Source organism: Microtus oregoni, unplaced genomic scaffold, assembly GCF_018167655.1.
Source record: "Microtus oregoni isolate MIOR12 unplaced genomic scaffold, Mior012 000015F_ref0000493, whole genome shotgun sequence".
Taxonomy (NCBI): Eukaryota; Metazoa; Chordata; class Mammalia; order Rodentia; family Cricetidae; genus Microtus; species Microtus oregoni.
This window is the reverse complement of record NW_024543074.1, coordinates 32,481,528-32,495,999: the sequence shown is the minus strand read 5'-3', so window position 1 is coordinate 32,495,999 and position 14,472 is coordinate 32,481,528. Positions and strand designations below refer to the sequence as shown.

General features: G+C 45.6%; 1 protein-coding gene across 1 annotated transcript in view; it reads right to left on the bottom strand.

Moving 5' to 3' along the window:
* The window catches only part of Dnah9 (dynein axonemal heavy chain 9), a 336,148-nt gene that overhangs the window by 80,449 nt on the left and 241,227 nt on the right, over positions 1-14,472 (bottom strand). Inside the window, exons 50-52 of the mRNA XM_041664051.1 lie at positions 14,046-14,471; positions 3,953-4,072; positions 242-430 (exon numbers count right to left, since the gene is read on the bottom strand). Of these exons, the coding sequence (XP_041519985.1) occupies positions 242-430; positions 3,953-4,072; positions 14,046-14,471 (735 nt within the window). The remainder of the gene's footprint in view (positions 1-241; positions 431-3,952; positions 4,073-14,045; position 14,472) is intronic.

Here is a 14,472-nt window from a genome sequence, read left to right as displayed (position 1 = left end):
GGACCAAGCATGGAGTTCCCATGAGAACCCCATCAAAACAAGGTTCTAGGTGGACCAGAGGATAGAGGATCATACTGCCTGACAGTGGAGAGGATATGAGTGTGTGTGTCCCATGCCTGGTACTCAGTGGGCGTGTCGGTGCATATGCAAGGAGTACTGGAAGGTTTGGATTATGATGGTCATGTGATCTCAGTGGTACACACAGGCTGACACTGTCAGGACAGATTCAGGCCACACATACCTTCAGCTGGTTCAGATAGGGTTTCCAGGTCCCGTCCATGAGGCTCTTTCGGTATTTTTTGGTAAAGAAGCCCAAGTAGGAAACGAAAGCTGTAGTAAGAAGAATATCTCCACATAATGTCCTTTCCTGCTGTTTGAAGTTCTGCACAGCCTCTGCCCACCTGACGTTTTCAGAAGCGAGTCCTCCAACCTGCCATTTAAAGGGCGGAAAGGAGAGAGAAGCGTCAGATGGAGCCCACAGAGCTGTGTGTTTAGTCAAGGAGCTCACATGCCATATGTCCACAGCAAGAAGACCCAGAGAACCACTGCGAATCCTTTTCTGTCTTGCCACCCTTTCCATCGGCCACGTCCTGGCTGCAGGTGACACTCCAGCACACAAGCCCCTGCTCTGTGCATTGCATGGACCGTGAGATGGTAGCAGGTTCTGGATGCTGGTTGCTGGGCTCTGCCCTTTCTATGTGTGGAGACAGTTATACGAGTTCTGTGGGCTATTGTGAGGACCAAACATGTTCATGTGTGTTACCGCTCAGCATAGTGCCTGGTCTGTAAGCCATGCCAGGATTTTCTTCTTTCACCTCCCTAAGTGCTGGAGATATGTAAATAAAGTCAAGTCCACGTGCCCTAATCATTTTCCAGGGGGTGGGAAGACAGAGGTGGATTCAGACAGAAGACGGAGTATACACCCAAGTGTGTACAAAGTACCAGAGACCGCAGAACACACCTCAGCTAACCTGGCCCATTTCTGGAGGACACCTCTCTTCTTGGGAGGAGACCATCATACATTGTGAGAGCTGGCAGAACAAGACGTGATTGGCCAGCCCAGCATGTCCCTGTCCTGTTCTTAGACTAGAACAGTGGAGTTCGAGTATCTCTACAGAATGTTGGTAGAGACAGAGTGGTTTCAGAGCCCATATGTTCAGACACCCAGCCCTGTAACCTGACATGGCAATGCATTTGGAGGCGTCCCCATTTGATGGAGAAGGCTGTGTCGAGTTTTGGAAGTCAGGTAAGGAGCTCGATGGGAGGGCGGCTAGCCAGATCTGGCCAGTTTCTTACATGTCTGCAGGGGGTCATCTTCAAATTAAACTGTTTGGTGAAACCGACCATCTCAAAGTTGCACAGCAGCCGTAACTGTAACCAGCCATAACTGGAGAGACACATTTTTCTACCCGGTCTCCCACCCAAACTGATGACATGCTTTGAGATGGTTTTGCACTAAGTACTCAACCAGCTCTCCTACGAAGTGCTCAGCGCATTTCACTCTGACCTGCTTTTATGAGAACAATGTAACCAACGTCACCATGTCTTGCCCTTCCCACAGAATCATCAGCTTTTACAACCTAAGCTAGTGCATAGCTTTAATCCTAAATTATGTACTTCCATGCTCCTGACCCATAATAAAGTATGTGTATGTATACATGTGTATGTGTATATGTATGTAAGTATCACTGAAAGCAGCCAATGGGTTAAAACCAACTTAACAAACTATCCCATAAGCACTGAAAGCAGTGTGTTCTTGGTTGCTAAGATTTGTGTGGTTTTGAGTGCTATTAAGAGTCAGTCAAAAAACCTCTTCCCTATAAAATTCTGTTAAAGATTTCTGTTGAAAAATATTTCCCATTTCTTTCCCATATCATTGATTTATGTTCTGTTCAGTAAACACAGAACAAAGTCCTTTGTTAGGGACAGACAGACAACAGGTCCAGGTCAGATAACTACAATAGACAGGCCACAGACCACAAACTCGAGACAGAGGAGACATGGGTAAAGAAGTGGAGAATTCATACCTATGCTCATTCTTCGTCTACTTCTTCAAGAGGAAATCTATTACCTGTCTTTTTTTACTTTTTAATTTATTTATTGTTTTTAATTGAGCTATAAATTTTCCCCACCCCCTTCCTTCTTCCCGTCTCTATTTTCTGTCTTAATGCAACATCAGAGTATATAGCAACTGACACACATGTGGATTAGTGCCTTCATTAAACCACGGCTCAGTCCAGTGCTGGCTACAACACGTGGCTCCTTAAAGAAATATGGCTGTAGCTGGAATGAGGGAGGAAAGGGATTTGTTATAATTCTCTTCTGTGGGAAGGGTGGTGCTGGGAGTAAAGAGAAATCACACTCAGTAGAAGCTGTTCTCCAGTCTCTGCTGCTGGATGTGAGAGAAACACAAGCCATAAGGGATTTTAAAAGACTACAAATTCTTTGACCTCTCATCAAAAGTGGGATGTTCAAGTCAGGCATGGCGGCTCACTTCGGTAATCCCAAGACTCTAGGAGCTGAGGCATGAAGACTGCGAGTTTACAACCAGCCTAGACTGCAGAGTGGGAGCCCATCTCAACAACAGCAACAACACAGAGCAAACATTAGAGTTACCCATCTCCCTCCTAGACTGCAGAGTGGGAGCCCATCTCAACAACAGCAAGAGCACAGAGCCAGCCACAGGGCAAACATTAGAGCTACCCATCTCTTTCCTAGACTGCAGAGTGGGAGCCCATCTCAACAACAGCAACAACACTATTTTAAAGGACTAAGGCACAAGTGACTGACACTGAGCTAGACTTTGGTCCCAGGTTTTATGAGAGCGACACACTCCACTTCCGGTCTTTCCAGACACTTACTTGTAGAGTCCTGGGGTAGGGATGGAACACATACTAGAGAGATTTCACAGGGACAGAGAGTGGTCCTTTTGAGGCCACCCTCCCAGCCTTACCTTGTCAAGGTACCTAGCAGATGAAGAAAGTTATTCTGGACTCCCCAGCCCAGCCCAATCCCAGGACTGAAGAACCCTGAATTTTTCAGGCATGGAGATCACCCGGTAAGCTAAATTCTACCCAAAGCCCTGCCCTTCAAAAGTGTGAAATATTGTAGAATGGTTACTGTAGTATTTTTTAAAAAACTGTTTGGTTTAATGCATTCCTCTGAAACAGGACGGAAGTATCATTCGTCTGAATCTTATAAACGGCCTGGACTGTGAAGCCCTCCAACACTGAGCCCTAGCAGACAAATTCGGGGGACACAAAGAGCCGCTTTAACCCCTTCAGTATTTTCCTCTGGTCCCACCCCCACCAACACCAGCTCTCTCCTGCCCCAACCAAGGATGGAATATCTACACTTGCTCCTGAGTTAATTTTTTTTGGGGAGGTGGGTGATTTGTTATATTGTAATAGATACCCAAACATAAACGCCTTTGTCCTGACATTTAGACTTGTTTTCTCAGGAAGGCCAGAGCCTTTCCATCTCTCCCATATATCCTTAGGTGTACACATAGGTGTCCACGGATAAGGTCACATTGGGAAATGTTCAGAATCAGTCAGTTTCATTCCTTTTTGCTTCGCTGTCCCCAATCCTACAGCTTATGATCAAGTATTACATGGACAGGAGCTCTGGAATTGACCCACAAAAGGCTAACTTCTCTGGCCCATGCATATCCAAGAAGTAGGGCCACATCCGCAGCAGCCGTCTAGGGGTCCAGCATACCTTTCTGTCTAACTACCTCCTTACGGAATCAGCTTTGAGCAGAGAAGGCTGAGTACCCATACTTGTCAGGTGTCAGGTCCCTGTAACTCGGCACATTTCCACATTTCGATGCCACCCCTCCCCCCCGCCCCCCCCCCCCCAAGGCCAGTCAAAGTCGCCCTGAGGGAAGCTCTTCTAGTCACATTCCTGGGGCACTTGACAAACTGCTAATGTAGTCAGAGCTCAGACTCACCAGGCGGTTCGCAAGGGAGATGGTGCCTGCGGTCACTTCAGCTTCTTGCTGACACCGGAGTTTCTCTGCTGTCGCCTTCTCAAACTTGGCTGTGAGCTTCGCCAGGTTTTCGTTAAGGTGCTGTTGAGGAAGGGACGCAAAGTGGGTCGGTAATTCCAGGCCATCGCTAGTGGTTCTGAGACAAGGCTTTATAAGAGGACTCTGAAGGGCATGCTGGATAGGGGAAGGCCCAGAGACCAAGGGAATGCTGGGTAGAGGATGGTCCAGAGACTAAGGTCAGCAAGAAAGCAGGTGGAAAGGAAGCCACATGAAGGGTGACCCCAGAGACAACCTCAGCCTCTTCCTACAGGCAGAGCCTGGGATGAAAGCCCAGAGATACCTGATCAAAGCTGAGGAGCGCCTGGCTTGTATAAAGGCATGGAGCAGAGAAAAGGGACAGAAAAAGTCCCACCTCTCCTCGGGGAAAGGGGTTCCAGTGAGTTTCACAAGCACGGGTGTTGATGTTGGAGGCCAAAGCAGCCCACAACTGAAGAAGCAAGAATATAACTGGGAGACCCGGCGGGGGTGGGGCGGAGGTGTTACGTGGGAGTGCCACCTACAGGATGGACCACGCTGGGCTGAGGCTGGGCTGGCCTTCTTTGGCTAGAGCCTACTTAGCCCTCACCTATTCTCCCCCATCATAAAGGGCAGGATGTGCTTTAGAAAAGACGAAGCTTCATTTTTTTCTCTGAATTTATCAAGAATTAAGAACAGAAACAAGATACTTGTCACTGTTAGAGTGTACATTCACATAGGTGAAGACACAGGGACACACAGCAGATACCTTTGCACATGCTCTGTATATGTGCAGTAATGGAAGTCTAAGCTGCGTTGTGGACCCTTGCTAAGGTGTCTGAGCTCACACAACCAGCACTTTAAAAAGCAGCCAGCATTGGATTAATGATAGTGGACTGAACACACCCATCACCTCTTCTTCTTCCCAGGCAATCACTAAAGTTAGTAGGAAGGAACTGCAATAGGCATAAGCTTTGCACACCATATGAGTCAACGTTAGGAGTGAGAGAGTCCAGCAGATGGTGGAAGACCATGCCAGTGGAGCTGCTGGGTGGCTGGAGATGGACAGAGGAGCCTGTGGCTTCCTCAGGTCACCATGAAGGCTATTTACCTGCAGAGCCTCCACCAACTGGAGATTCTGGAAGTGTGATTGGGTGGGTGGTAAAAAGAAGGACTAAATTGGTACCCCCAACTGTAGATGGAATGGTGGGCCGCTTCCCACTGCCCAGGAGGGCTCCCAGCCACCAGCTAGTTTTACCCAAAATAATTACACAGAAACTGTATTCTTTTAAACACTGCTTGGCCCATTAGCTCTAACCTCTTACTGGCTAACTCTCACATTTTGATTAACCCATTTCTATTAATGAGTGTAGCACCATGAGGTGGTGGCTTACCGGGAAGGGTCTTAACCTGAGTCCATCTTGGAGAGGAGAGCTATAGCATCTGCCTCACTTCCCTTCTTCCCAGCATTCTGTTCTCTCTACTCTGCCTATCTAAGCTGCTGCCTATCAAAGGCCAAGGCAGTTTCTTTATTAACCAATGAAAGTAACACATAGACAGAAGACCCTCCTACATTCACCCAACAAGTATCTCTATCCAAATGTAGAAGGCAGCATTATCGTGAAGGAGAAATTCTAGCACTTAGGATGCATCCAGCATAGCTCATCTGATCTTAGAAATAAATCTTATCAGTCAGCCCCGCCTTTATCTACAGAGACAATACCAGCTCTTTAAAAAGGTATCTTTAAATTGTTGGTATTTTCATACTTATATACAGTGCGTGGTGACCGTATTCATTCTACCCGACTATTTTCTCGTATCCCCCATTCCTGCTGGCCCCCTTCTCCATGCTCTCCCCCTCCAGCTTCCATGTCTCTGTAAGTTTTCTACAGCTGCTGTGTGTTCATTAATGCAGTGGCCATGCCATCTTCTTAGCTTCCCCTGAGAAACGACAACGGACAGACAGTGTTAGCAAATGCCTACATTAAGGTAGACAAGAGGAGAAAGACAGGGCTCCCAATAGCAACAAGAACAGCATTAAAGGCCTCGGGACCAGTTCTCAGAGAGGTTTAAGATGGTTCAGCTATAACACGAGAACAGCATTTTATTAGATGGAGACGAGAATGAAACCAGTATTAGGAAACACCAGTTTATTGTTAATGTAAACTAACAAGAGTAATTGGAATGTGGGTGAGAAAGGTGAACTCAGAAACCGCGCAAGGCTTCAGAAATCTCCCAGTAAGCCTGAGAAAATGAACAATGGCAGAAACGTGAGGGAAAATAGAGGACAGAGTTAGGAGGTTCAATGTTTGATGTACTTGTAGTGCAGAAGATAAGATTACAAAGAAAATGGAAGAGGGAGTGCCGGAGAAGAAAACAAAAATAGCATGTCAGGGCTGAAGACAGTAGGTCCCCCATGTCAGCATGAATAACATAAAAGAATGGGATATTAGAAACGTGTGATATGAAAAAGAGGGAGCCGTAGTGAGGTGGAAGGAGTTAAGTAAAGATCAAAGTTGGGAAGGGGATAGGGGAGGCAAGAGGGTGGGATTGGGGTTTATCTCAAATTGGGAAGGCATGAAAAAGCTATATGGAAACCTACTATTCTATAAGATTATTAAATATATAATTTATGTGTTTATAAATTATTTATATAGTTCTAATTATTAACATATAATTTAAGAATTTGAAAGGAGACACCTTGCATTGGGTGAATAATACTCTCAGAAACCATTGGTTATTAAGTGAAAATCAGGAGCAGAAGGAGAGAGAGCACGAGCAAGGAACTCAGGACCGCAAGGGGTGCACCCACACACTGAGACAATGGGGATGTTCTACTGGGAACTCACCAAGGCGAGCTGGCCTGGGTCTGGAAAAGCCTGGGATAAAACCGGATTCTCTGAACATAGCGGACAATGAGGACTACTGAGAACTCAAGAACAATGGCAGTGGGTTTTTGATCCTACAGCACGTACTGGCTTTGTGGGAGCCTAGGCAGTTTGGATGCTCAACTTACTAGACCTGGATGGAGGTGGGGGTTCCTTGGACTTCCCACAGGACAGGGAACCCTGATTGCTTTTCGGGCTGAGGAGGGGGGGGGACTTAATTGGGGGAGGGGAAGGGAAATGGGAGGCGGTGGCGGGGAAGAGACAGAAATCTTTAATAAATAAATATATTAAAAAAAAATACGAAATGCCCTCCTAAGAGCCATTGATCAGGAAGGCCACAGGGACCATCCACAACAATTGCCGCTTCTCTTTATTGTACACTAGAACTAGATGGTGAGACCCTAGTGCTGAAGATACCTAAACTTTGTAGGCTGAAGAGCGTCAAGCTGTAACTGACCTGGAAGCTTCCTCCCCGCTGGCCAGCTTTCAGAGTCCTAGAAGGTGCCAAGCGGACTGCTGGGAGGGAAAAGTCATTAGTACCCTTACCCAGCTGTGAACCTTTCAAACTACAACAACCACCTGCGAAATAAGATGCACCCACTGGTGCAATAATGACATGGCTGCTAGGGGGGTGGCCAGCTGCCTTCTGATTGGATCTGAGGCCCCCTCCGCAGGAGGGAACTCATACCTTGGACTGTAAGCCTGGCAAAACTCCAGGACGGAGGAGGTCATAGGTTCTGAGTGGGGTTCTGTTGTTTTGCTGAATGGACGTGTTGTTATCTTCTAAATATTTATGTTTGTGCTCATGGATTATGCTGTGGTTAAGCTTGATCAGAGAAGCTTCTATTTGCGGTGGGTGGTGGTCAACACAGAGACTCTTAACCGAGTGACTGATGAGTAATGAGCCCTACAAGGGACATTGACAGTGCCTCCTCTGGGACTCAGGGAACACAGCAGAAGGGGTGTGTGTGTGTTTGTGTGTGTGTGTGTGTGTGTGTGTGTGTGTGTGTGTGTGCTGACGCAGGGAGGCAGAAGAATGTAAAAACCAGAAGATGGGCAATTGTGCTGAGAAATGTTGTCTTCTGGACATGACATGGTTATTCTACTTGAACTCAGAGTAGTTGTGGTTACCTGCACAGGGCCTGTCTGATACTGAGCCTGTCACCATCTTACCATGAATGAGAGAGGGGCTGGTGAGGCTCCACCCTTCTCCCGTGGTCTATTGTCAGTTAATGGTCCCTGGGGGAGGAGCTGTCATTTTCTTCAAAAATGTAACCACTGGTAAGTTTCCCATGCCAGTAAGTAACCCCATCTATGCTCATCCAAACAACCCTAGTTAAACTCAATGGGGCAGGCGCGCGCGCACGCACACGCACGCACGCGCACGCACGCACATGCACGCACGCACGCACGCACATGCATGCACAGAAATAGGATCGGGGAGCAGGAAGGTTTCAGTGCAAAAGAAAGAGCTAAGAAAGGAAATAAGGGATATGCTAAAATGATCAACATTCATCAATGCAAGTATGAAATTGTGACGAGATAATAAAGAATGAAAGCTAAGTACATCAGTGGTGGGCATCAGGGGCTACGGATAATAAGAAGGTCAAAGGCTTTTGGAAATGTGGGCAGCACAAGGGTCAGGAGGTTGACAGCTCCGCAGACTAGATCACAGAGTGTTCGGCATTTTAAGGAAAAAAATGAATGATCCAGATTTCCAGTCTGCAAAGTTTTGACTTGGGTTTGTTAGCAAAATAAATGCATTACCAGACTGTAGCTGTAATTTACTTCCCCTTAACCCTTTACTTCCAGGGAATGTGACTTGAGGGTGGGATACAACAAAATAAAACAATAGACCAAGAAAGGAGGCATTATGGGGTTCTGACATCATTGAAGCAAGCTCAAGAAATAAATCAGTGGTCCTTGCTTACCCTCAACACTGACTGGAGCCCTGAACTAGGAACAAGGGAGACAGATACCAGAGACAATGACCTGATAGAGCACCTGGCTGGGTGGAGAATGGATAAGTAATGGCAGCTACATACAAGCAAATCATGGATGAAAACCAATAAAAGAAGATAGAAACTCCAAAGGGGAAAAGAGACTGTTATAAAAAAAAGGAAGTCAGGAGATAGAGAAAGGTTCAGTGGTTGAGAGCATTTGTTGCTATTGCGGCTGACCCAGGTCTTATTCCAGCACCTACGTGATAGGCCACAACCAGTTACAACTCCAGTTACAGGGGATTTAACACCTTCTGATCCCTGAGGACAACTGGGTACATGCATAGTGCATATATATGTAGGCAAACATGCATAACACATAAAATAAAAATATTTTTTTAAAAAGAAAATATAGTGTATCACTTAGATCTACTGTAATCAATAGAGATGTTCACTTAATATAAACGGAAGTTATTGATTTTTTAATTTTTCATGAATCAGTCTATGGGCAGAGATACTTAGTTTTGGTTACAGAAGCCAATGTAGATAGTTTCGGCCATGGCAATCACAAGGCAGAAATGATGATGACGGAAGTAGGGACACAGGAGTATGAGAGAAGAGCAGAAGTTTGGGATGATTGACAGTTTCATCCTGAAAGATGAGGCTGCCAGGGAGCCACCTCCATGCAATGGCGCAAGAATAAAGACGATGTTATCTAAAACCAGTTGTCATAAATTTTCTGGGAAGATGTCAAAATCAACAATTTAGACCAGTCAGGTATCTGAATAAGACCCAGGGAGTAGAAATATCTGTCTAGCATAAGGACAGAAGTTGAATGTTCCAATGAACAGAACAAGAAGATGCTGAGAACCAGCCGGCCACGAGTCCAGTCTTAGGAAACAGGCACTGATGGGGCTGATGACAAAATGCAACACGGCCATTCACTCCAATATGAAGACATTAGCTAATTGCAGAAGTGAATGATATAGAGGAATCTTTTGATTATTTGTATCATGGCCAGAAATCAGATTTCTATGTACATTTTCTGATATTTTCAGTATTAGCAACTGTCTTAGTCACTGTTCTACTGATATGAAGAGACACCATAACTGAGGGAACTCTTATAAAAGAAAGCATTTTGTTGGGGGCTTGCTTACAGTTTCAAAGGTTTATCATCATGACAGGGAGCATGGGGGCAAGTGGGTGTTGTGCTGGAGAAGTAGCCGAGAGCTCTGCATCCTGATGTGTAGGCAGCAGGGTGTGTGTGTGTGTGTGTGTGTGTGTGTGTGTGAGAGAGAGAGAGAGAGAGAGAGAGAGAGAGATAGAGATAGATAGAGAGAGAGAGAGTTGTAGTGATATTTCATTTGTATTTTAATAAATGAGCCTTGCTTGAATATCAGAACACAAAACTGCCACACTAGTCAGCCACACAGGCCAGGCAGCCTTTAGTCCCAGCAGCCATACTAGTTAGCATAGAGGCTGGGCAATAGTGGTGCACACACACCCTTAATTCCAGCACTAGAGAGGAATATAGGGTGGGATGAGACAGGAACTGGCTCTCTTTCAGTCTGAAGATTTCATAGAGGTAAGAGCTCTCTAGTGGTTTGGCTACTTTGCTTTTTTGATCTTCAGGTTGAACCCTAATATCTGTCTCTGGGCTTTTATTATTTGTGTTACAGAGAAGACACTGGGTGCCTGTCATGAGCTTTTGAAACCCCAGAGCCTACACCCAGTGACACACTTCACCTTCCAATCCCTCTCAAATAGTGCCACTGCCTGATGACTAATCATTCAAATACATGAGCCTATGGAGGTCATTCTTATTCAAACCTCCACAACAACTGTGGAGTAGGCTTTGAGGTTCCAAAAGTCCATGCCAGTCCAGTCTCTCTCCCTTTCCCTGGGAGTTCAGGGTGAAAAGTTTTCAGCTGCTGCTCTAGTACCATGCCTGTCTGCTCCCTGCCATGGTGATCATGAGCTAACTCTCTAAACTGTAAGCCATCCCCCAGTTAAATGCTTTCTTTTATAAGAGTTGCTTTGGTCATGGTGTCTCTCCACAATGACAGAATATTAACTAAGACCTAACAGCTTCTTATGTCATCTGCAAATATGAGATAGAGGCCCGAGGAGACAGTTCAGCTGCTATGTAGCAGGCTCCTAGATGGCCTTAACTGCTCAAAGCAGATCCAAGAATTAAAAGAGGGCTGCTGCTTCTTATGAAGACCTTTCTCTACCATTTGATGTTTTCCCTGCTCTTTGAAAATATTCAACTTGTTCTTATTGATGCATTATAAATTGTAATGTCGATATATGCTTATTGCAGAAAATGAGAACTAGATAATCAAACAAAAACCACCCACCATTTAGAGACCAAACACTGTTAACAAAGCGTGCGGGTGTGTGTGTGTGTGCGCGTGTGTGTGAGTGAGCGTACACATTTGAAAGTGTGAATATACATGCATGAATGGAGAAGGCTGTAGTGACCTCAGCAGCATCTGGAGAGGCATCTCCTTGGCCCAAGTGGGCTTCCATGAAAAGGATGGGTGCTGGCTCTTTCTCTCTGATGCAGTAGGAAGCGCGTGGTCATGTTCTTGGACTGTTAATAGGTGAATGTATAAGCCCAGGAAGGAGAGGAGCTTGTTAAAAGCCGAAAATATTGTGGCTGAAAAGAAACATTTCCTATGGTAGCCAATTGTTCTCAGCCCATTCATCTTACATTCCCAGGTTGAGTGGGCCCGTCATGTGAACTGACTGCTGGAAAGGTATATATATTTTTAAACATCCCCTCCGTACCAAATGTTCCTTTAGTTAAAATAACTGGAGTAAAATGTCTTTTAAAATTCAGTTCTTTATACTTTTCTGGGAGAGACTGAACAATATAAAAATTGTTAGGAAGTCCGTCCCCTGCCTTTCCCCCAAAGCTGCAATGGGGTTGCTAAGGTGTTCTGTGCTAGTGGAAGGCTGGTTATGGCCGTTACCACCTGTTCTAAGGAAATGGTCCATGAATTATATCCAGGTTTAGAATGCAGGTATTTAGAGGAGATTTGTTTCTTCACCCAAGTTATTATTGCTATTTATCAAGATGTTATAGATTGACCCTCTTAAATATGTTAGCGTCAGCTATGTCCCCAGACTCGAGGATTTGTATTACACAGAGAGGCTGTTTGCAATGATCTTCCACCTAGAATTTTCATGTGCCTGTTGTCATCTGACCATCAAGAAATCCGTGCCACATGAGCTATGCAGCACATCTACAATCCACCTCCTCAGTTTGTAAAACCTGCTTTAACATCCCTACACAGTCACAGCAAGAATCGTGTTTGCCTGGCAGGCATATGGAGGAACTAGACATCCAGAACACTGTTGGGACCGCACTTGATCCTGGCAATAACTGAGCTAATGCATGTGGTTGGATGTGTGTGTGATTGACAGCACAGAAAGTGTGTGGGGGGAACAACAATGGCGATCACGGTCCCTAAGGCCTTTCTTGCTGTTTTCTTTGTCACAGGCTGCCTCTGGCTCATGCTCCACACATGGTTGTCTTCCATCCCCAGGATAATCCCTGGAGGCAGATACTATTATCCAATCTGCTTTCCTTCAGAGAGCTACAGTCTGGGCACTCTGAAGACACAAGAAGTAAATATTACAGTTGAGATCAAAGACAAGGTCTGTTGAGATGGGTACATTACTTATTTATTTGTAAAATTTTTTAATAATTTTTTTCACATAATATATTTTGATCATATTCTTCCCTTTCTCCTGACTCCTCTCAGGTTCTTTTTACCTCCCTAGCCAAGCCAAACTTCATGTTCTTTTTCTTCTCTCATTCTCTTGGAAAAAAGCAAAACAGGAAAAACAACAAAAATCAGTTGGATAAAAAAAAATAGCAAAGCAAATGAAAAAAGTGGACAAAACCCACAAAACATGACTTGAGTTCATTTTCTGATGGCCAGCTTGGCTCACCCTGGAGTGTGGCTGTTATACCCAGTGACACTCCCCTAGGGAAAACTCTTTCTCCCTTTCCCAGCAGGTCTCTGTAGCTAATAGCTTCCTGGCTAGGTGTGGGACTTCACGGAGAAGGACAGATTTTCAGCTATGCTACCTTCTGATGACTACCTCTCTCACTTAGCTAATTTTTAATCTTCATTTTGGGTAAAATTCTAGCCTAGGGCATCATGTGTGCTAGACAAGAACTCTAGCAAGCTTCCTGCGCTCTACCCAGCCGGGTAGCATCCATTTCGATGGTAAAAGAGAAACTCAAAGGCAATTCTCTCTCTAGAACAGTGGTTCTCAACCCTCCTAATCCTGTGACCCTTTAATACAGTTCTTCATGTTGCAGTGACCCCCGACCATAAAATTACTTCCATTGCTACTTCATAACTGTCATTTTGCTGTTATGAATTGTGATGTAAATGTACGATACGCAGGATATCTGGCATGTAACTCCTGTGGAAGGGCCATTTGACCCCCAGGTTGTCAACTGCTGCCCTAGTCATTATAAAACAACCCCTCGCATCTGAGTGAAGCAGACTTAATGATGTATGGTGTTTGTAAATGCTAATAAACCTCACATGAGGCAAGGACCACACTTAATCTCATTATGTAGCCCAGGCTGGCCTCAAACTCATGATCCCCATCTCCAGCCTCCTGAGTGATGGGACTGCATCATGATGACTTGCTTTGAAAAACTTCATAGGACAATGAGGTTCTCACACACCCTCTTTACACTGCAGAAAGTGGGGAAGACTGACAATTGGTCAGAGGTGAAGTCAAGACAGTTCTATCCACATTTTAGGGGAGAAAGGAACCTCAAAGCCTTAACCTTTTGCTCTTTACTATCGAAAGTACAACAGCATTTAATTCATATTTGACTGACAAAGGAGCAGCCGGAACGCCATTGATGCTTCTCTTAGTCTGCTGTGTGTCTCTGGGTCACTTCTTTCCTCATAGGAGATTAATACGTGCCCAGCCCCCTTTTGTGCCCAGAGCTATGTACCAATTGCCCAGTGGGTTTTTCTTGTTTAGTCTATGTATGTTGGAGAAAGAAATGTAAAAACTATGCCGGTGGAAAAGGGATGAAATTTTACATGAACCTTTGATTTCTCCTTAGGCATTGTATTGTCAGGTTCTGGCAGTGGTCAGAGGGTGCTGTGCACTCTATAGGTTGACAGCGTTGGGCGAGGGGGGGGGGGCGGTTCTAGGTTCACTTACAGCAATCTTGGCTTTGATGGCTGCCAGTTTCTCCTGGGCAGCTGCGAGGTCTGAGGTGGCTTTGTTCAGAGCTTGGCGCTTTGGTTCCACGTCACAGAAGACCTCGTAGAACCTCACAATGTTTATGACCCAAGAGCAGAGGCCCGCAGCTGCATAGGACTTGGTGGCCACAAGCTCCGGGTTGAACGCAGGGTCTTGGAGATAGGGCCTGATGGCTTTGAGGCAATTCTCATGGATGTTTTCCTTGTCAAAGTGGATTAGGGAATCCAGGAAGCTGTCTACCTTGGCCATGGCGATCTTGGCAGCCTTCCAGCTGCGGTCCTTGGGCACCTTGCCCCCTGGGGCCATGAGTACCATTACTGCAGCGCTGACATTGCTGACGGCCAGAGGCGGGGAACCAAATGTCTTCAGCTCTGTCAGGTTGGTC